Below are 19,995 nucleotides of genomic sequence, written 5' to 3' on the forward strand. Positions count from 1 at the left end.
ACCCGCTAGCTCCGCGCGTGCCTCGGGAGGTTCTGATTGGCTCTCGCCTGGAGCCCCGCCCCCTCGGCGCCCACTGGCTCCGCCCCGATAGGCCGGGCCTACCTGCCGGCCGCGGGGCGCCGAGCAGTTGTGGTCGAAACGCCGCAGCACGGCGGTGTGAAACGAGTGGCTAAACCGTGTCTTGATGCCAGTTGCATCCTCTTTCAAAGAGGGTGTGATAGATACATACACATACGCACACCCACTTAGATAGAATATCTGTATGTGTGTGTGTTTATATATATACCCCTTTGAGGGAGGATGTAAATACTATCAAAATATAATTAATAAAGGTTAATTTAATTACCTATTTATGTGTATAATATACAGTATTTTATACATGCATGCACATACATACACACACACACACACACACACACATACTACATATAAGTTTGTATAGATTTTCCAGGAAATCATGATTCTCCATGCAGTCCTTACTGATCCACCCCGTTCCTGTTTGTTTATTTTCAACATCGCAGAGGACGTTTGGAGCAGGTTTGGGGCCCAGTGTCCGCAGGGACAGAAGCAGGAAGCCTGCACCGTTCACCCATGCTGGGGCGCAGACGGGGTCGGCGGGGCAGGCGGGGTGCGGAGGGGCGGCGGGGCAGGCCAGGCCGGGTGCCGAGGGGCGGCAGGCCTTAGCAGGGGTACGAGTGAGGACCACGCAGCGCCGGGGTGGCCCGGGCGGCAGGGACCTGACTGGCAGCACCCGGCTTTCACTGCTGATGGACCGCGGGGGCCCCTGTCATTTCTCTGCCTCCTTTTGCCACTGGGGGGTAAACGGCGCGAGGAGGACCGTGACTCAGCTGCTTGGCAGGGTGGTGCCCAGCTGGTGTTTGGCAGAGATAAGGCCCCCCCCCCCCACATCCTCCCTTTATTCTGGGCTTTTTGTTTGTTTTGTTCCTCAGGCGCGAAACAAAAACGTCTCTCTCCTGGGACTATTGCAGCGGAGGCGAGTGTAAGGCAGAGAAACGATGACGGAGAATGACAGGTGTGCCAAAGTAAGTGAATGAATGAGTCCCAGGGCTTCTAGACAGAAAATACGGGGAGGCAGCGATGTACATATGTGTATTAAAAAGACAAAACTGCTAGGAGTTTCTCAACTCACCTATAAACAATACAAGGTCCTGCAGGGACTTTATCCTTAACTCCTATAGCATCTTGAATAATTTTCCTCTATACCGTCAACTCAAAATCAGCCAAGAAATGGCATTAGGCAGTTGTGCCTCAATTTATTTCAGCCATGCTGGAAGAGTTTTAAGTGTTGAAACAATATAGTTGTCATTGCACATATTTAACTCTGATACCTGATGCACTTAATGACTGTACTTATTGTGGTGCATGACTGTGCAAACAATTTCTCAGCCCTCACTCTTGAGCTTGGGTATTATTTCATGTCTTGCCTCTTGTGTAGGCAAGGAAGGACTGCTGATGGGAGACAAGACCTCTGTGGTGAGGGAGTTTGTTTAGCCTGTGGTCTTCCATGCCCTGTTATCCATTCTCTAATTGCTTTATCTAATTTAAAGTATCTCCTTAGTCAGACTTCTTACTTGAGAAGCTATTCCCTCACCTAAGATACCTTAGATGGTTGATGCTTTTCTTTTGTTACAAATTTCTAAACCTACCTGCTGGAGTCACTCTGCAAGAGTAAATGTACATTATTAGCATTACTAGTATTGCTGTAGTTTTGAAGGGATTTTTTTCATTGATTTCTTCTTCCTATATTTGTGTTCATAGGAATTGGAGGTTTATTAATGTCTGTAGCACTGTAAAGGTTGCTGGATGTAAAAAGCAAGGAGGGAAGATAAATTGCTGATGGTGTTTTCAGCAGAAGTTATAACTAGTATATTGAAATTAGAAAATAGAATATAGTAGAGACTTTTTCATCTGTAATTTCCATGGTCATTAAGCAAGCTGGCAATCAATAATTTACGTTTTCTCCTTTTTATGAAGCATGGTTTCAAAAAAAAAAAAAAGCTAACATTTCTCATATCTTCCAATCATCTGAATTAAAAAATGTACGAAATACTCATAGCAAGTTACACTTGAATGAAAGTGATTTTACTGTGAGCAGAAATCCATGAGTTTTCATGATAATGTAATGTTTCTAAAAGTCAAACTATTAAATCGTATGTTTTGTGCAGATCTTCTAGTGAAAAATACCTTGTACTTTGGAACACTGGAAAGATAAAGCGCCTTTTATCTAAAATCGTGTCTGCTGTGCATTGGCTTGGAAAATTGCAAATGCAAATTGCTAATAATGCTCAGCGTTTTATAGCAAATTCTGCCTAAGTGAGTATACCCATGGAGTGATTACATGCTGCAACATAGTACTTTGGCATTTACATTATCACATCATTTTATGAAATTGAATTCTCAAAACATCCCTATCACTTGTTTCTAAGCTCTCTATTTTATTTGTCTATATTAATCATCTTGTCTATTAGTTTCAGTACTGACCCTTGAAACAGTCAGAGAATTACTTGGAACAAGTAAATGTAGCTCTGATATTTGGGTGAAGTTTTCAATTACAGTTCTCTGTAAATAGAATAAAAGTAGATCTACTGAGAAGTCTTCTGTCTTAAAAAATGATGGCTTTTAAAGTTACTTAAAGGTGTATCAGAGTCTACCTCTGATAAATATAAGGAAGGAATATTACTCCTGACTAAATATAAGGAAGTGGGGTGAACCAAAGGCAGACAATATAAATGATCTACATTAAATATCAACCCATCATGGGCACTGTAAGTGTACCCAGATCAACCTCCACCTGACCCTATGGGGCCCTCAGCCAACCTACTGTTCCTGTCTGCATAAGATCGAAGTTTCCGTGCCAAAGCATTTCTTGGGGCACAGCAGAGAAGCAGCCTGGGGCTGCTGTCCAGTGATCATTAATACTGGACCTGCACGTTACCAGATCACCCACCAGTACAAATTTGTTTGGGATCTGATGTGAGCACACAGTCACATTTCTGTCAAATTAGCTACATTACAGAGTTTATGCTGGCTTTATGCTCTTACGCCAGAGGACAGACACTACCTTACCCAGTATAATGTCTGCTAATATCAAGTTAATTGATCAAAATTTGTTAACAAATTTGAGTTGGCAGAGTAAGTTTATACATGGTCTGTGCTCTGCATCGTGCTGCCACAAAGTTTTTGATCTGCTATGTGAAGCGTTATGACCAGGTTTATTGTCATTAGACTGTAGTAGCAGTCACTGGGTCTTCTGAGATGTGTCAGTTAGCTGTCACTGTCTTGAAGCATGTGAGTCACCTCACCTACTTGGTTGATCTCATTTATCTGAGCAGCTTCAGTGCTTGAAGTACTTACTCTTAACTTAGCTGGTGGTGCCAGTCACCTTAAGTTTGTGATATCTGTTTATAGAGCCACCTGAGGCATGCTGTCACATTAATTAATCATGCATATCAGTCACATATATTACAGACAGCAGCCAGTCATCTTAGTCGTGTGAGTCTTTAGTCAGGTACTGCCCATCACAGTCAACAGCCCTATCAGTTAGTCATCACATTGCTATCAGTCATTTTGGTTACGTCAGCCATCTCACCTGTTACCTGAACGGATGGAATTTGGACTAAAAATATAAGAAGTACTTTAGATTGCAGATTTTTTTTGATCCTTTTTTACATGTAAAAATAAAATAGAGCTGTAAGAGGTAACCAAAGCAGTTGTTAAAGCTAGTTTAACCAAGCTGTAAACTACCCCAGCATGTTTTCACTGTTCCCTGTAGGTGGAGCAATACATTGGTGAAATTAAAGGTGGACTGAGACCAGCCATGAAAATCACTGTCATAGGGATGGTGCATTCCAACCCCAAGAGGTAGGTGAAGGGGTTTTTGTGGGGTTCAGTCACTTCATACACTGTAGCATACCTGCCTTTTAAATTCAAAAGATTTCTTGAGGGTCTGTGCTCTTTCAGGAGGAAGAAAGTCATACAGATTCATAATTTATGGCTCTGTTTCATTTTCCTTCTTTTAGAGTGAGATTAAAGATCAAGAATGAATTCACTGTTTAGGCTCTCTGACTACTGTTGCAGCATTTTCTACTCCTTGCCTTTATCTCGTGAAAACTGTAGGGAGTATATGAATGGCATTGCTCTTTCAGAAGCAGATGTAATTCAGAACCTGTGTCTATGTTGTCTACTGGATGCTAGAGTCAACACCATTTAATTTTGCACAACAAAAATACCTGGTTTTGGCACAGCAGGTGTAGGCCCGTTGCTGTGTTTAGTCCAAATGACAGCAACTGTGCTATCATTACATTTTTTGCCTTTTCTGCTATCAACTCCTGTGCTTCCACCGAGGAAGAGTTTTCCTCTCTTACTACATTTTTCCATAGCTTCCTTTATGACACAAACTGGAATTGGCTCACCCACAAATATTTGCTCGGTTTTGGTCGCAAGAGAGGAAAGCAAAATCAGAAGCCAGTAGCATCCTACTGGAAACTGGAGGAGAAACAAAGAACAGGCGGTTTCCATCCCTTTCTGCAGCTTCTAAACCTGTGCACAATCCTTGCAGGAGTCCTGTATTTTGATCTGAGAAGAAATGAGCAGGGGTCTCTAGTTTTTCTATGCATTTGCCATGTATCTTCTGTTCTTTTACATTTCTGAAAGTCCCAGTCACCAAACTGTTTTTTCAGCTTTGCAGTGACTCTGCTCTGTGATCCAGTGGATGCAAACAAAGATGTTGGGCTGTTACTTACAGTTAACTTCAGTGACAAATCCATCACCCGAAATGCACGAATTGGTGGGAAATGGGGAAGAGAAGAGAAAAATATTCCCTACTTCCCATTTACGGCAGGTGACACATTTAAGGTAATTTGGGGAATACTATGATTAGGGTGGGAGAAAGGCTGAAAGGCTGCATATATCACAACAAATCTCTAACTATTGAAATTGCCACATTAACAACCCTGGCATACTAGTCCAGTATGGCACTGAGAGCAACATTCATGCTTCATCAACAGCCCTGATGGGAGAGAATAATTTCTTTCTCTGGTTTTACTGAGAGAATTCACTGTAAGGAATTTTACAGTATTATCTCAGTAGAAGGTAAGTTGTTAATTAGAGGCATTAGAGAAGAACCTGTAGACCTTGTGCTTCGGTATCCTGATCACATGGGGTTCTAAGTCCATGCTAGCAAAATCACCTCTGCTGCTGGTCTCTGATACCCTCCTTTGTTGTTCTTCCATTGCAGATGGAGCTCTTATGTGAACACCAGCAAATACGGGTCTTGGTTGATGGACAGCAGTTCTGTGACTTCACTCACCGCATTCAGGCCCTGAACTTGGTGAAAGCTTTACAGATCACAGGGGACATCAAGCTTACCAAAGTAGCCTGATAAAAAAGACCACCTCAGTATCATCAGGGGACAAAGACAAATGTACTTTCTCCTGCCTGAGAAATGTTTTTTCTTTCTCTCCTGGTTGATTCTGGAGAATGTCTGTGTCTGTTTCACTTGCTGATATGTTTGAAACATACACTTTTTTCTCACATACACTGAGCAACTGCAGGGATATGGCTGGTCCAGGTAAATCAGATGGCCTTTGCTGAGATATTTTCTTGGCCTTCCAACCTTAGGACTATGATGCTATGCAATATCTCCTATTCTTATGACACCCCCCCCCCCCCCCGCCCAAGCTCCCCAGCCATGCCAGCTGCTGGAGCTCAGACCTCTCAGAGATAGCATGGCTGTTACTCCTGTGCCTAGAACTGAGCAGTATACAGGTGGTGGTATTGAGAGAAGAGAGGTTGGAGATCTCCTTATAAGTGAGTAAGGGAGTCTGGTGGGCCCCCCACAAGGTTTGCATTACTAGGAGAGAATTGTTCTTCCTGGAAACTCTGATCAGTTAGCACAAAGCCGTCTGTGCTTTCCAGTAGAGAGCAATAAATGCTTTACCATCATCCCTGTCTCTTGCAGGTAGAGTTTTCATGAATTGAAAGGTTTCAACAGCTGTGGATTTCACAGTCTTCTCTGGATCAGCCCTGTGCAATGGTATCTGTAGCTGAAACTGCATTGCTTGTTCTTGTATCTGATTAAAACTGCATCTCTGCTGGCAAACTTCTGTATTAACTTTGTTAAATATTTCAATGCATGTGAGTGTTATGCTGGTATTTTGTTGCTGTAGATTTACAAAAGATTCTCAAATATGTGGCTATTATAATACATTTATATATCATAACTGCTGTCTTTGGCTCTGTTATAATTGGTTGGTTATAAAACAGGAAAAAGGGGAAAATCTCTACATAAAGAGACTTTTTTTCAGTACAGAACTCAGAGGACAACAAATCTGCAAAGAAATCATTCTGTGAGTAGGGGGTTATCAAATTGCTCTGTGATTTCAGGGAAGATACATAGCATACTGGTTTCAGAGGGCCTCTTCTAGAGAGGCTGCAGAGGTTCGCTGTCAGATACAGGTACTCAGATAACAGGAATTTTATTAAAAAGTGGGCAGTCTGGTAGGGTGTTTTAATCATCTCACTAAATTCCATTCTATTCTCTGGCACTGTGGGAGATGTCTGAGTTCCCATACTAATCTAAGTTTAGGGTATATGAAACCATTATTTTCACATATCCCAAACTATCCTCTGAGAAAAGTAATCTCAAAAGAGCATAGGAGATTCAAATGCACTGAACTTTTATAACATTTAATAATAATAATATAATATCAGAGTCAAGTTTACTAGAAAAACAATGGAAAGTTTAATGGTTTAAAATAGAAAAAGCAATAGGCAGAACTGCTATTAGAGCTCTCAGTCCCCATGGTGCACCACATGAATGGGTTTACGGTGATAATCAGAAGGAAAAGTCTTGCTTTCATGGCTGAGTGATTTGTTCCAATATATTCAGCACCAGCCATTGTCTGGAATAACTACCACTGGTCTCATTTGATTTAGCAGCACTCAGGGTCATGTAGTGCTATGAGCCATTACCAGTACAAGAAAAAACTAGATATCAGAGTGGAGGACTCTTTGATCTTTTCTAGCATGACAGAGAACCAAATACTAGAGCAGATGGATGGACAGACAGACCTGTAGTTTGTTTCACAATAGTGATTATCTTGGCAACTAAACTGGCTTAGCACAAGATTCTTTCATGGTACATCGAGAAAGGCAGCCTCAGAAACCAGAACCTTTCATAGCTCTGACCCAGTTCACACACCTCGATTCAGTCAGCCTGGACTAATTAAGTTTATGAGCCCCTTTATAAAGGGGAAACGAACAAGACATTTCTGCTTTAGGTTAAAGCACAATATGGATCTGCCAGATGTAAACTGAATACTTGTACAAAAGGATATTTTCTTCCATCTTGGAATATTCTATCTCATTGTTTCCCTGTAAAGCCTCATTTGTCTATATCAACCTGTTGTTCCTTGTCTCTTGGTTGGATGGTAAATTCTTGGTGGTGAATTTTTATGCTGGATTTACAACTTCTGTGCTGTGGTAATACAAATATCAAAAAATATCTAAGGGAAAAACAACACTCCCAGACAAAGAGAGCAGGAAACCTGGTCACAAATGTGACTTGCCATCTGGCATGGAGTCCACCTTATTCATGTCAGTGGTTTGATTGCCTCAATCCATCGTGCTCGCTCTGCTTTGGAGCTGGCCTGGATATAATAATGGATGTCATTTTTGGTGATGATTTTGAAAAGGTTGCCTTGCACATTCCCCTTCACTCCTGCAGAGAAAAAATGTGACAGATCATGAAAATGCACAGAGGACTGCTTTTCAGCAGATAAGAAGCTTCATAGGGAGGAATTTTAATGTAAGAAAGAAAGGGATTAGATCTATCTGTTTCATTATGGATAAGACATCTAAAACCCCTGTGTCTTTGATTCCCCTTCTGCATTATAAAGACATAGTATAGACACCTCTCCCAGAGACTGGATGAACTACTGTGTGTTATGCACCATATGTAGAGCACATGCTGTTTAGATAGGGAATCTTACTGGAGCCGTACAACAGAGAGATGAACTCCTTACCAGTTCCTGCAGTAGATTAGACTTGCTGCTGCCCATCTTCAGGCTCCTTTAGCAGGGAGCTGTATTGCTTATTGCTGTGTCATCTCTCTCACCCTCCACCCCCACTCCTCTATCTTTTTCAGGCTGTGTCTTTTGTGGGGAGATTTATTGCTTAGGAAGGGGAAAAGGAAACCAATTCTTAAAGACATTTCTTCAGAAAGACACTCCTTATTCAAGATCCACACATTGTGCTTACTGTAATAAAATTGATTACTTTAACAGCAAAAACACTTACTTGTGGGGCTGAGGTTCCAGACAAGTGTTAAGCCAAGCACATACACTAGCAGAACTGTTTTTTGTACTGTTGTTTTTAAGTCTCTCCTATGTTTTAAGTCTCTGCTACGATTGTAGCAGTTCAAAAACAAAAAAATAATGGCATAAGTAGAAAGAACAGACAAAAAGGGATGGCATCAGGGGATGCCTCTGGGCTTTGGGTTCAACAACATCCAAACCTAAGACATTTCCTCTTTGACTGTAATATTAATCAGTGTCTTGAGACAGTCTCAGAGGTCATCTGACTGAGAAAGGCCCATTAAAAGGGGAACACTCAAGATTTGCAGAAATAACTCTAAAAATTCCCATCTGGTATGGGACTGCCCAACAATATGGGGCTTTTCAATGACCTGCCTCCTCCCTTGATCGACATGTGAAAGGAAAGGCCAGCCCACTCGTGCACACACACAATCCCACCCCCAAAAACTGTACTGCTAGAGTGTAAATTTGTATGCAGGAAAGTCTGGAGGCTCATGCTTACCCATTGGGACTCCATTGTCCTCCAGAGCTGAGACAAGACAGCCACGAAGAGAAAATCCACCTACTGGCCTGTTTTCTTCCTGCAAATAAAATGGAAATGAGGCTCACCTGGAAAAATCAGAATTATTTTCCAGGGTAGACCAATTATTTTTATGAAAGTGGAGAGGTAATGACAATCTTTCTGGATCTAAAACATCCAGGTCACAGGAGAAGTCAGTTAGGGCATGCAATTAAATTCATTATTATTTTCCCTCAGTCTCAGAGATTTCTTTGATGGGGCTGGGAATGGTGGAGATCAATTAAAAGCACAAAGATAGTATAAAAATTATATACTTAAAACCTCTGTACTGTTTTATCAATAGCGTATTTAAAAAAAAGACACTTCTGCCAGTTTTTAGCTTGCCTTTTTTCACTGAGTCTGCATGGGAAAAATCTGACCATTTTCACTAGCAGGTTAGCTTGCTTGTCTGATCTCCAGGCTCTGCAGTTTGAGTTTACAGCATTACAAGGGAGAGTTGCAATGCAAAAAGCCCCACAAAGAAACCAGCAAGAAAAAATGAACCAGCTCTGCAAGCTCTTTTCACTGTTCTGCTGTTTGTGTTTTCTTGAAAAGTCACATAAAGCATTCCTATACATGTTCCACTTAGCAACCTGGTGGGATTCGTGGTACCCCACGCATGGGGCCTGATGGCTCCACATGCCCTTCTGGCTTGCTATCATTGATGGTTGTATCCAGGAAGATAAATTCTAATATTCCTTGAGCAAGTTTAGAACTGAGTACTAGAAATTCCTATAAACACTTTGGGATCAAGGAAGACCTATTCAGCACTGGAATAAGAAAGTAGAAAATCCCAGTAGCAGTACAGCCCCCAAGAGGTGAGATGACAGCCCCAAAAGACCACAGGCCAGGAAGAATCCCTGCAGGAGTGTGGTCCCCAGCTGCATGGACACAGCAAGAGTAATCCCAAAGAGATCACTGCCCCACACCTATGGGAAAAGAGTCTCAGTGGGGAAAAGACAGGCTAGAAGACACAAGGAGAGAAAAATCATACAGGAGCAACCTCCCAGGGTAAGGCCAGAGAGGTCCTGTTCCCCAGGAATGGGCAGAGGAACCCAGAAGGAGATTTAGGTGAGAGAAACATTTACAGCATAATTGCGTATTATTATTATTATTCTGTAAGAGGGTTTTTGAGGATGCCAGCTCCCCACTCACATACCTTTGTGGGGTCATAGTAATGCAAGAAAGCAGGATCAGCTCTCAAAACAAATCTCCTCACCTTCCAGTTTTTTCTCTTGTGCCCCTGTAACATAGAGGAATTAAAGTTACCACCAGTAAATACCTCCTGCTGCAATGGCCATTTTCCTGCAGGCTGTAGGGGAAGCCTAAATAGGTACTAAAATTAGAGGATTTGGAGCCACTGGGAAAAATCTTTTCTGACATCTTTACAGCTCCCAGGATTTTCTGCTTAACATCCTTTATCATACATTGACGATTTTTCACTCCCTCCCTTTCTTGTGCTGAGCACCAAGAAAGGAGAGTGAAAGGAACAAGCGAATATATACGTGATCCCTCCTCCTAACTTCAGATTAAATACAAGGCTTGGATTAAAAAGATATGCTCTGCATGCTCCAAGGGCATTAAGGGGTGATGGGTGCTTTCACATCTCTTTACTCTTTCCCTGGCAGCTGCTAATGTGCAGTGCACACGGCAAGTCTGTGTCAGGGCCCTGAAAGCATCCCCCCGCAGAGGTCTGGCCACCAGGCTGGGGCCAAGGGAGAGCTTGAGCAACACTAAAAATGCAGCTCATGGTTCAAAGCTCCAGAAGAAAAATGCAGGGGTGCAATGAAGTGGGGTTGCCTGCTGCGGGGGGCTGGGTTTGGCTTTGTAATGCTGCAACTGATGCTCATTTTAGAAATGAATTGTTGCAGACTGTGGGTGGGATCCTGCAAACAATTACTCACTAGCAGGTAATTACACTCAAAGACAACAGGACTCCCCCCCACCAGAGCATCTATGTGTGTATGAGCGACTGTCCACCGGTTAATGTCCACTTCATGCCAAAGTGAATCCATTCAGCTTTGAAATTCAGCTGTGGCGTGACTGAACATCATAGCTGCTTACATTACCCCGATGGGTTAGGATAGAGCAGAAAAACAGTGCATCTGCCTGGAGGTAAATGTAACAACTCTGATGGGATTTTGAGTTTGAATGGGACTCTTGTTTTTGAAATTATTTTGTATCTTTCAGTATACACTCAATATATATGGTATATCCCATTAATAATGGTGCAGCAGCAAGCTCCATAGCTCACTTTATGACTAGATACTCTTCAGTACATTATATCTGATAGCAATGTTGACCAGAAAGTTATCTCTGTTGGCCATAATTTTCCAGCAATACTCTTATAATCCACATTTATTCTCCATTCAGCCATAACAGCTATCATATTTCTTGTTTCACAAGGAAAGTTCAAAGGCTGTATTTACCTGTTTCACTAAATAGCCTTGCTTCACAATTGTGCCACTTAATTCACTGATGTTAATCTGCAGGTCTTCCTTGGAACTGATCTTTTTCTTATAGCTCTCAGCCTGCAAATGGGGAAAAGATAGGTGCACTTTAAAAAAAATCTAAACACACTTCTAAGTACAAAGTTCTACTGTATTTTATCTTCCATGGAGCTGTTTTCAGCTCATTTTTTTCCTGAATGAATGCTACTCTGTAACCCGGCTGCCCAGGTCAGCAGTTCTGAGATTTACAAGCAATGAATTACAGCCGTAAAACCTACACATGCACTGTGGCCTTGACTTGTAGCAGAACTACAGCATGGTTCCCATTAAATGCAGACACAGCAGTGCTGAGGGCTGCACCCTTTTTCATACTTGATTACCTAATCTGTAGATCCCTCCATATCCATGTGGCTATTTGTCTCCAGCAAAAGTACAAGCCTTATTACTGTTAAAAGCCCAAAGCTTCTCCTTTCATGTTTTTTTTCACCACCTGCATGCTTTGCCTTTTGGTGCATGCTGTGTGTGTCCCCTTTACCACTGCCCAAAATCAAGTGTGTGACACAGGGCAGAGGAGATGCCTCCACTGGCAGCCGCATCACTTACAAACATGTACAGCGCGGTGGAGTCATCGAGGAACTGCTCTGACAGGTCGCTGTAGCGTGTGGCCTCAATGCTGCGGGCTCCCACGGGCTTGATGAAGTTCTCCTCCATCAGCATGGATGCCAAGGTGACAGCCTCGAACCGTGACACAGCAAAGCTGTTGGAGATCAGCCAGTCCACCAGTGCAGAACCTGCAGGGAGAAGGCAGCTCAGACCAAGATAATGTGCTCTTCCATGGCGACACAGATGGTCTCCTACCACACAGGCCTTCTTTTACTGAAACTTTTTGGCACCATAGAATAGACTGTCAATGATGTACAAGTTTGGCCAAAAGTGTGGGGGCCCTATGTATGCTTGCATATATCCATAGGGCAAGAGAGAACGGCGTTGGAGGGCTTGGCTGCTCTAGTACTTTTCACTGTGCCACAATCAATCCCACCATGAAGACAGTGCAATAGTTCCCTTTTCACTGCCACATGGCACGTTGGACACGAGGAAGCTCTTGTCTGCAATACATGTACCTGTAAAGGTCTCTTTGTATCTGTTGCCTTGCTCCATGTTGGGGGTCAGCTTCATTCCAGTGCTGCTATCATGCATTTTGTCCACTATGTGGCTGTAAAAGAGTATGGAGGACAGTGTTACCGGAAGGGAAAGACAGGCAGAGACTGTCATGTACTTCTGTCAGTGCCTGGGATGTCCTAATGATTACTGATATAAAGCCAGGAGACAGCCTCGGTACTCTCCTGAAGTTCCTCCTAAGTACAGTATAGGAAAACTTTATTCTCCCAGTGCAGAGCGCTAAACAAGATGCCTCACTAAGCACGTCTCATTTTAAAGCGCTTCACCTGAGCTATAGTCAGCTTCCATTTATCTTGTCAACACAACTTAAATTCACATCATTTTTCTTAGTCAGTTCTCAGTTTCCTCTTGTTTAGCATCATGTGCCCTAAAAATGCTTGCCTGGATTTTGGCTATCAGCTTTGAAAGCTCACCAGCACAGCATTAACAAAGTCATTTATGAGCTTGTCCCTGATGTTACACCCTCCGAGATGATGTATCGCCCCAATGGAAACACTTCTGCAGCAGGACTAGGACGGCCTCAGGCCAGCCATGAGGAGCCTGCGCAGATCCACATACCCAGAACAAAATGATGGTCAGGAAAAAGCACATTCCCACACCTGGGCAAAACCCAGGACTGAGCAGCCCTTCTGGCCGTGAGGGAGGGATCTGGGCAGAGAGGAGCTTCCCTTGACCCTCCCCATCCCCCAGGTTGGGCGCTTTGCAGACTACAGCAATAGCAGAAGGAGAAGGCATTTACACTTACTGGAGACTAATATTCGCTAGCAGTTTGAACGAGTTCTTCATTCTGTGAAGCTCTTGTACCTGCACTGGGTGGCCAGCATGAATAGCTCCAGTAATGTCCAAAGCCCAGGAGTCTCGCTCCTCTCTGGAGCAACACTCAAGGAAATAGTCTGTGTTGGTTTTTGTCTTCAGTTTAATAAGTAGCTGTGGAGAGAGAAATGCAAAGCAGTTACAACATTTAGCTAATATCCTCCACTCACATTTCACTTCTTTTAGCCCCAGTCAAGTGAGATGAGTGAGGGGAGGGTATGCCATCCCACCTGGGCAGTACCAAGCAGTTCTTGGCCTGAAGGATGCTGGGCACAACGCTGCTTTTTTTTGCTTTTTTTTTTTTTTCCTAATCCTTGCTTTTTTAGTTCCAAGCACAGTTTGCATGCATGGAGCCAGGGGTACTCAAGAGAACAGACTACCCAGACACTGGATTATGTAGGAGTCTGCTACTGACAATGGAGTTTTTCACATCCAGATCTTCTCTATTTTCTCAACAGCTGAAAACTCTCACTAGGCTCATTCTGCTAAGAGAAGTCCTGAAATAAATAGTCAGCAATTTGCAGAGTCATTTCCCTGCTGGCCCCATTCAGGGGAAGTTTGCATTGCTGCTACCAGCCGCTGACCAGAGCAGCACGGGAGGCACTTTCCTCTGCAGAGCCCTCGTGCTGAAAAAATTTCCACGGCAGCGAAGTCCCACTGGAGAGGGAAAAGGGCGCCTGACCTGGCTGCTAGCCCGGGAGCATGCAGTGGATATGGCCAGGGCTTAGGGGCAACCACCAGGGAAGACAAGGTAGTAACCTCTCCCCCGCTCTCTTCCCATCCTCCTCGGGGTTTGCTGAGCTCTTCATGCCCTCCCTCCACATGCTGCTGGTCTGATGCATTTCTGTTTATTCTTCCCTCTGCCTGCGTGTTTTGCTAATGGCCGTGGCCCCGATTTGCAAAGACACAATTAGAGGATTCATGGCTAGGCCTGGTTACATTGCTAATGCAGCTCACTTGTAGCTAGGCCCAGCTCGGGAAAAACATACCCCAGTGATATGGTCACAGAAGTCAAAGGAGGCAGAAGAGGAAAAGGGAAATGAGAGAGTGGGTGTCACTGAGAAGGGATGTCTTTCTCCAGTCATACCGGTCTGTTCTCATATTCCAGGCATGGACAAGTAATAGTGCAGCCATCCAAAAGGATCCTGCCCTTTGGAGAAGGCTCCTTCTTGCCTCCTTCAAGTTTGTAATACAGCAGTTTATCCTGAAGCAGAACGAACCATCTCACCTTCCAGTTATGAACAATATGTCCCTAGAGGGGAAGAAATCCACACAAGCATTAGAGAAACGACTGTATTTTCTTTTTCATGAAAATGCCACAGACTAATAGGAAACTGGATGAAAAAGATCATAAGGAGTCACTGTGGTCCCCTGCTCTCTGAAATACACATTTCAGTAAGAAAATAACAAAGTTACATCAGTATAAAATCATGCAGCAAGAACAGAAAGACACTGTGCTCTTTCTCCAGCAGGACATGATCTTTGCTGGCAAGAAGCTTTTGTTGCAAAAGCTCAGGTGAACGATCTTAAAAAGCTGTCGTTCGGGTGTGCACCTCCCAGGGGGCAGCACCAGGCAGGAACAAGGCAAACCTTGAAATCTGTGAGAGCGTCAGCATGCTCAGCTGCTCCTGCAGACAAACTTCTTGTCTCTGTGGACCCTGGATGGCGTTTGATGTCTTCACATTAGCTTCATTCTCTGTCATTTTGGTGTGGCTGTAGGTGCCAAGTGGTCTTGAGAGTGCTTTGTTGCGTGGCTTGGCTTTTTCTTGCCTCCTCTCATACTGCTAATTAGGGGTTTATTTCTATCAATCAAACCTGCCTCCAATCTCCTGGAATAAAAAAATTCCCTGGGCTACTGTTTTCTGTCTGTAGTGGAGATACTCTCTTTAATGGCAAAAGACTAAAGGAAAGCTGTGAACAGTCAAATGCCCCCTGGCTTATACCAGAATACAAACAAAAACTCTTTTTCCCCCTCTGTAAATAACGACAGCCTCCAGCTGTTTTTAGCCCAGTTGTATGGGAGAACATGCTGAGCGAGGGCTGGCACCGACAGGCCCAGTCCTGTCCTACACTGCCAGGTCCAGCATTGTGGTGCAGTGGAGCTGACTTACATTTCTACAGATGACGGAGTATTACAGTCAGCAAGTGGAGTGCTTGGCACAGGCAGCTTTGACACTTGGAAGAGGGTGGGGACAGCTAGAAGAAAGGAATGTGCAAGGTCCAGTTGTGGCAGGAATCAAAGCTTATTAATTCTCTGTGAGTAAAGGGGAAAAATAGCAATTTCCAAGAAAAGCTGGGGTCATTAGATTCTATTAAATCCAGGTCACTTTAAATCTAATGTCTTCTAGTCTATACTAAATACAATTTATCTAGCCTGGTCTTATTCTCTTCTTCCCTTCACCTTCCTCACTGTCTGTGAATGCCATTGGCCATTTTTCCTCTGAATACACTCTTTGTTATGTCTCTTTTCTTCCCTTTTGGGAGTTTTCTTCTGTTTCAGGAGGTGGCATCTTATATTTTATCTTTTCCTGTCTCTTGTACAATTTACTTCATACTTACAATACATTCAGTTATTTATAACATTTTTAGATGTTCTCCTTGCTTCTGCTGTCTTCTGCTTAACAAATCTCTGTGTCCTTTTATCTGATTGCACCCCATCCTCATCATTTTCTCTGGATGCCTTGTTTCCTTCTCCTTCAGTTTCCTTTCTCCATCTTCTTTTCTGTCTCTTTCCTATTAAAGTGTATTTCTTGGTGATGTTGTACAGCCTCCTGGCAGTTATAGTGCAGCGTGTGGATGCCCTGTTCCTTTGATGGACGCGGTGCCTTGACTTCCCTTAATGAATTCGGTAGTTGTGCAACAGCCACAAAGTCCTGCTGCCTTTCCTCCTGGCACTGGCAGCCTGGCCAGAGAGGCACCCCAGAGGAGAGCCCGAGCTGGGGCTGCTTTGCTCGCCGCAGGAAGAGAATGTAGTAACCAGCTCTGGCCACGGCCGTTCTCAGCGCAGAGCCCAGCTCCATGTGGCCCTCGGCCGCCTGCGAATGGCCGCCTGGGAGCCCTGCCAGGAGAGCTCCTGATGAGGATTGCCTTCATGCTAGCACCAGAAACATTGCCACGTACTGTTGAAAAGCATTTCCCAAGGTGTGGTAAAGCTCTGAACAAACCTTCCAATAACAGTTTCTGAGTGCAATTAAAGACCGTGATGTTAGTCATTGATATTAAAAGACAGAGTCTTGGTACTAAAAGCAGTTTATGCCCCCAATTAAGCTGCCCTCTTGAGTCCCAGCTATGACCTGGTCCTATAGGGATACATGGCGGGAAAGGCTGAAATCTGTGATGCTGTCTTGCAGTTGTTTTCTCCATGTTTTGGCTGAAAATTTCTTACAGACGAGTGTGAGGGGTATGGAAGAAAGAAGTCATTGCAAACACATTTCTATGTTTAGTATTGCTCCAATCCTCTACAAAAGGGGTGCTCTGTTCCCCATCCCCTCATATGAACTGAGAAACCCTGCTCAACTGACCCCGCTAAAGAAGGCACAAAGTATCTTAAGAGACCATCAGAACATCTTCCCTCCCTCCATCCTCCCATGGCCTCTTCCACCGGTGACACATAGCCTTTTGCCAGGTATTTTTTATGTGCTCTTTGCAGAGGTGTGGCCTAGGGTGTGCACATATTGCCTTTCTGATAACTAACTAATTCTGATAGCTAATTCACTTTTCTCCGGGTAAACATGGGAACAGGGAAATCAGAGTGCAGTTGGTCAGCACCTGACACTCCTGCAGCTCAGCCCTGTGTCCCCCAGGCACAGCTCAGAGCCTTGCAACCTCCAGGATCTTCTTACCAAAGGGCAGGCTCAACACGCCACCTTGCCCAAGCCCTAGCTCCATCAGCTCCCCAGCTCGCACATGGCAGCTGCTTCTGTACGTGAGCAGAATTGCAGGAATGAAACAACGCAACGTGGCTTTTCTTGCTTCAAGAGCACTTACCCTTTTGACGAGGAAGCCCTCCTTCAGCACCCCACCTGCTTCCTGCATCATGGCCAGGCTGGATGGGAGCAGAGTGCCTGCCGAGAAGTGCCCAAGCCCTTGCAGCCTGTCCCTCTGCACACGAGCAGTTTAAGAAAGCTCATTTTTCTCCACTACCCTCCTCCTCAACTGTGACGTACTCTGCCTTCCCTGATTTTTTTCTACCTTTCATCCTACTTATGAGACATTAGTTAAACATTGAACTGGCTCTGATACAGCACCTGCCCTCAGGGAAGTAAAACAAGGGAAGTTTAGAAAGAATTTCAAAAGAATTACACAGAATTTAGTATAGTAAAAAAGCACCGCCAGGTGAGTAAGCCGATATAAGAAGCAGCCACATGGTGACAAATCAGATCAGACACATATATTGCATGGGAGGGGGGAAGCAGAATTATAAAACTGCATCCGTCAAAACTTCAGACAGTTCAACCATACAGCATAAAATTTCTCCTGTAATAAGCAGCCCTTACGGGGCACCACAGAACAGAGCACTGTGAGGGTAGAGTACAATGATTAAAAGGAGAAATCTACAAGCCTTAAAATATATTTTCTTTTGCTAGAAATTTATTTTACCTAAGAAGCCCCAAAGCACCCCAAACCCCACTCTACTCTCAGCGGCCCCTGGAGATACAAGTCAAGATTCTCAAATATGCCTACTTAAACTTAGGAACCTAAATCCACATGAAAGCAACTGTTAATGCTTTTAGAAAAAGTTCAATCCATGAACAGCCTCTAGTGATTTCTTGAAACTACTGAGAACCTCTGAAACATAGAGTGCCTTTTTTGTGCCTGCATATGAGCTTAGAAGCCTAATTTCAGTCATTCATTTCTGGAAACCTCAACCGTAATAAATCCATTTGGTCAGGTCTTCCTGAAATAAGCCAGTAATAGCCAACAGCATTTCAGTCTGAGTTGCTGTTCAGCAGTAATAGCCTTGCCTGTACTGTTGGCATTTCCTGACTTGTATCAAAAGCAAGGTGATGTTTGTGGCTAAAGCTAAAGACTGTGGTAAGAAACACGATGTAGAGGATAACAGATAAACAAGAGCTCTTGTTGCTATGCAAAGAGTCCAGAGTCCTTCAGTGAGACAAGCTGACACAAGCATCTCCTCCGTCTTTGTACACTGGATCAAATTACAAACGGTCACACTTTCATGCGCTGGGGAAAAGGAACAAACAAACTTATCTTTATATTATTTTTCTGACTTTTAATGGGTAGGGAGGAAGAGAAAGGCACTGAAGAAGGTATTCAAACACCACAACATACTGGAGACTAGGCAGAGAAAAATCCTGCACAGATTGTGAGAAATACAGCGGGTGACCGAACACTGTTTGTACTTTGAAGTTAGAAAAGCCAATTGCTGTATAAAGGGAAAGCATGTTAGCTGAGATTTCCAAAGCAGCCAACCCATGCTGAAGCTAAGCATGTAGCTCCTACTGAACTCCCTTGGCCACTTTGGAAAAGGCAGGTAGCCACATGACAACAACCTGCATAAATCACATCATGTATGTTTGTTCTTCAGTCCATCTAAATTGAGTACAGTAAGTTTAACAGAGCATCTACATAAGTCATTTAATATTTTGTTGCTGTAGGTATGTGAGTATTTTCGAAGATATCAAAGGAAATTTTTGTAACAAAAAAAGATTTATATGACTGTGGCCTTAAAATGAAGAACTAAACTGAGCGTATTTTTTTAATTAAAAGAATAATCTCTGTGTATATACATAAAAGTACGTATAAATAAAAGTATGCACTCAGAAGCAGCATCTTGGGGAAAAAACGATGTAGTCAGTAGAAAAAGAAAATAAAGTAATTTCAGCTCACTAAGTGTTCTGTACATCAGAATTGAACTCATCCCTCTGCCTACCAGCACTGCCCCACCAATGTTAAACTTCAGGGAAGAGCTAACAATATTTGAAATATTCACAAGAGCAGGTACACAAGGATATTAGCAATGCTGCATCAAGAAAAAATACAATGACTTTAAGTACACAAAATGTGATTACTGTGCTTGTTTCCCAGACAGGAACTCTTTATATAACCAGCTCCAAGAATACAGTGCTCCACCATATGGTATTTGAGGTTTGACTTCACACTGTTCAACTTGCTACTGCAGGCAATTCATAACAAGGTGGGTAACATAACTTCATGCTAGTGAAGACAGGCAGAAGCTTGCAGGGGCTCTCGCTCAGACAGTGATCTCAGAATTGCACAATAACCAGTCCTTGCTGAAGACCTGAGTGAGCTCTTTTTTTCCAGGATGCAGACCACCCACAATTTTACAGATGTGCCTTGGCAAAATTACCGCTAGCACTGAAGAATTTCATTGTCAAACTGCTGGTGAGTGGTGAAGCAAAAGTTGCCTAAGATGTTTATTAAAGAAATAGCCCAGGAATACGATTGCTTTTGTATTGATTACTTCTTATAATCTAGAACCTTCACTTATTTCTTCGGTGCTTTGTATAGGTATAGCATGCCCGCATGCGTGCACACACACACACACACACATACAAATCCCCTCTCCTTTCTCCTTCTGCAGAGGTTATTCAGGGCTAACAAACTGCCCATATGTTTTCTGGTCCCCGGGATCAAGTACACGCAGATCTCACTCAGAGGGTGTGGGAAAAGGGTC

General features: G+C 43.4%; 2 protein-coding genes and 1 long non-coding RNA gene across 6 annotated transcripts; 2 read left to right on the forward strand and 1 right to left on the reverse strand.

The window, feature by feature from the left end:
* The first annotated feature begins 509 nt into the window (after positions 1 to 509).
* On the forward strand, positions 510 to 6,552 carry LOC106483105 (galectin-related protein A-like). Of its 4 annotated transcripts, none has more exons than XM_067296606.1 (5): positions 510 to 537; positions 951 to 1,043; positions 3,794 to 3,882; positions 4,701 to 4,875; positions 5,258 to 5,691. In XM_067296606.1, exons 2-5 carry the CDS (start codon positions 1,017 to 1,019, stop codon positions 5,399 to 5,401), a joined length of 435 nt encoding a protein of 144 aa, XP_067152707.1. In that variant the 5' UTR covers positions 510 to 537; positions 951 to 1,016; the 3' UTR covers positions 5,402 to 5,691. The 4 variants fall into 4 exon arrangements, with proteins under 4 accessions (XP_067152707.1, XP_013796410.1, XP_067152706.1 ...); XM_013940956.2 differs by lacking the exon at positions 510 to 537 and adding an exon at positions 5,981 to 6,552 and having other exon boundaries at positions 888 to 1,043; positions 5,258 to 5,443; XM_067296608.1 differs by lacking the exon at positions 510 to 537 and adding an exon at positions 2,187 to 2,334 and having other exon boundaries at positions 889 to 1,043.
* A 129-nt stretch (positions 6,553 to 6,681) lies between these two features.
* Positions 6,682 to 17,467, reverse strand: PLEK2 (pleckstrin 2). The gene is made up of 9 exons (XM_013940957.2): positions 17,325 to 17,467; positions 14,425 to 14,589; positions 13,270 to 13,451; positions 12,467 to 12,558; positions 11,949 to 12,136; positions 11,325 to 11,426; positions 10,055 to 10,138; positions 8,839 to 8,917; positions 6,682 to 7,741 (listed from the first exon to the last, which is right to left on the reverse strand). Exons 1-9 carry the CDS (start codon positions 17,373 to 17,375, stop codon positions 7,614 to 7,616), a joined length of 1,071 nt encoding a protein of 356 aa, XP_013796411.1. The 5' UTR covers positions 17,376 to 17,467; the 3' UTR covers positions 6,682 to 7,613.
* Positions 13,889 to 19,763, forward strand: LOC106483107 (uncharacterized). The gene is made up of 3 exons (XR_001292294.2): positions 13,889 to 14,088; positions 19,386 to 19,494; positions 19,623 to 19,763. It is a non-coding gene; the product is annotated as an uncharacterized lncRNA (long non-coding RNA).
* The last annotated feature ends 232 nt before the right edge of the window (positions 19,764 to 19,995 follow it).

This window comes from Apteryx mantelli, chromosome 4, assembly GCF_036417845.1.
Source record: "Apteryx mantelli isolate bAptMan1 chromosome 4, bAptMan1.hap1, whole genome shotgun sequence".
NCBI classification, from domain to species: Eukaryota; Metazoa; Chordata; class Aves; order Apterygiformes; family Apterygidae; genus Apteryx; species Apteryx mantelli.

Excerpts from the sequence above, each read along its gene's own strand:
- LOC106483105 (XM_067296606.1), top strand. The coding sequence starts at position 1,017 with ATGACGGAGAATGACAGGTGTGCCAAA. Across the intron at positions 1,044-3,793 it reads AGAATGACAGGTGTGCCAAA|GTGGAGCAATACATTGGTGA; the intron begins GTAAGTGAATGA and ends TGTTCCCTGTAG. Across the intron at positions 4,876-5,257 it reads CGGCAGGTGACACATTTAAG|ATGGAGCTCTTATGTGAACA; the intron begins GTAATTTGGGGA and ends CTTCCATTGCAG.
- PLEK2 (XM_013940957.2), bottom strand. The coding sequence starts at position 17,375 with ATGATGCAGGAAGCAGGTGGGGTGCTGAAGGAGGGCTTCCTCGTCAAA. Across the intron at positions 12,137-12,466 it reads ATACAAAGAGACCTTTACAG|GTTCTGCACTGGTGGACTGG; the intron begins GTACATGTATTG and ends TTCTCCCTGCAG. Across the intron at positions 10,139-11,324 it reads AAGGCTATTTAGTGAAACAG|GGGCACAAGAGAAAAAACTG; the intron begins GTAAATACAGCC and ends TCTATGTTACAG.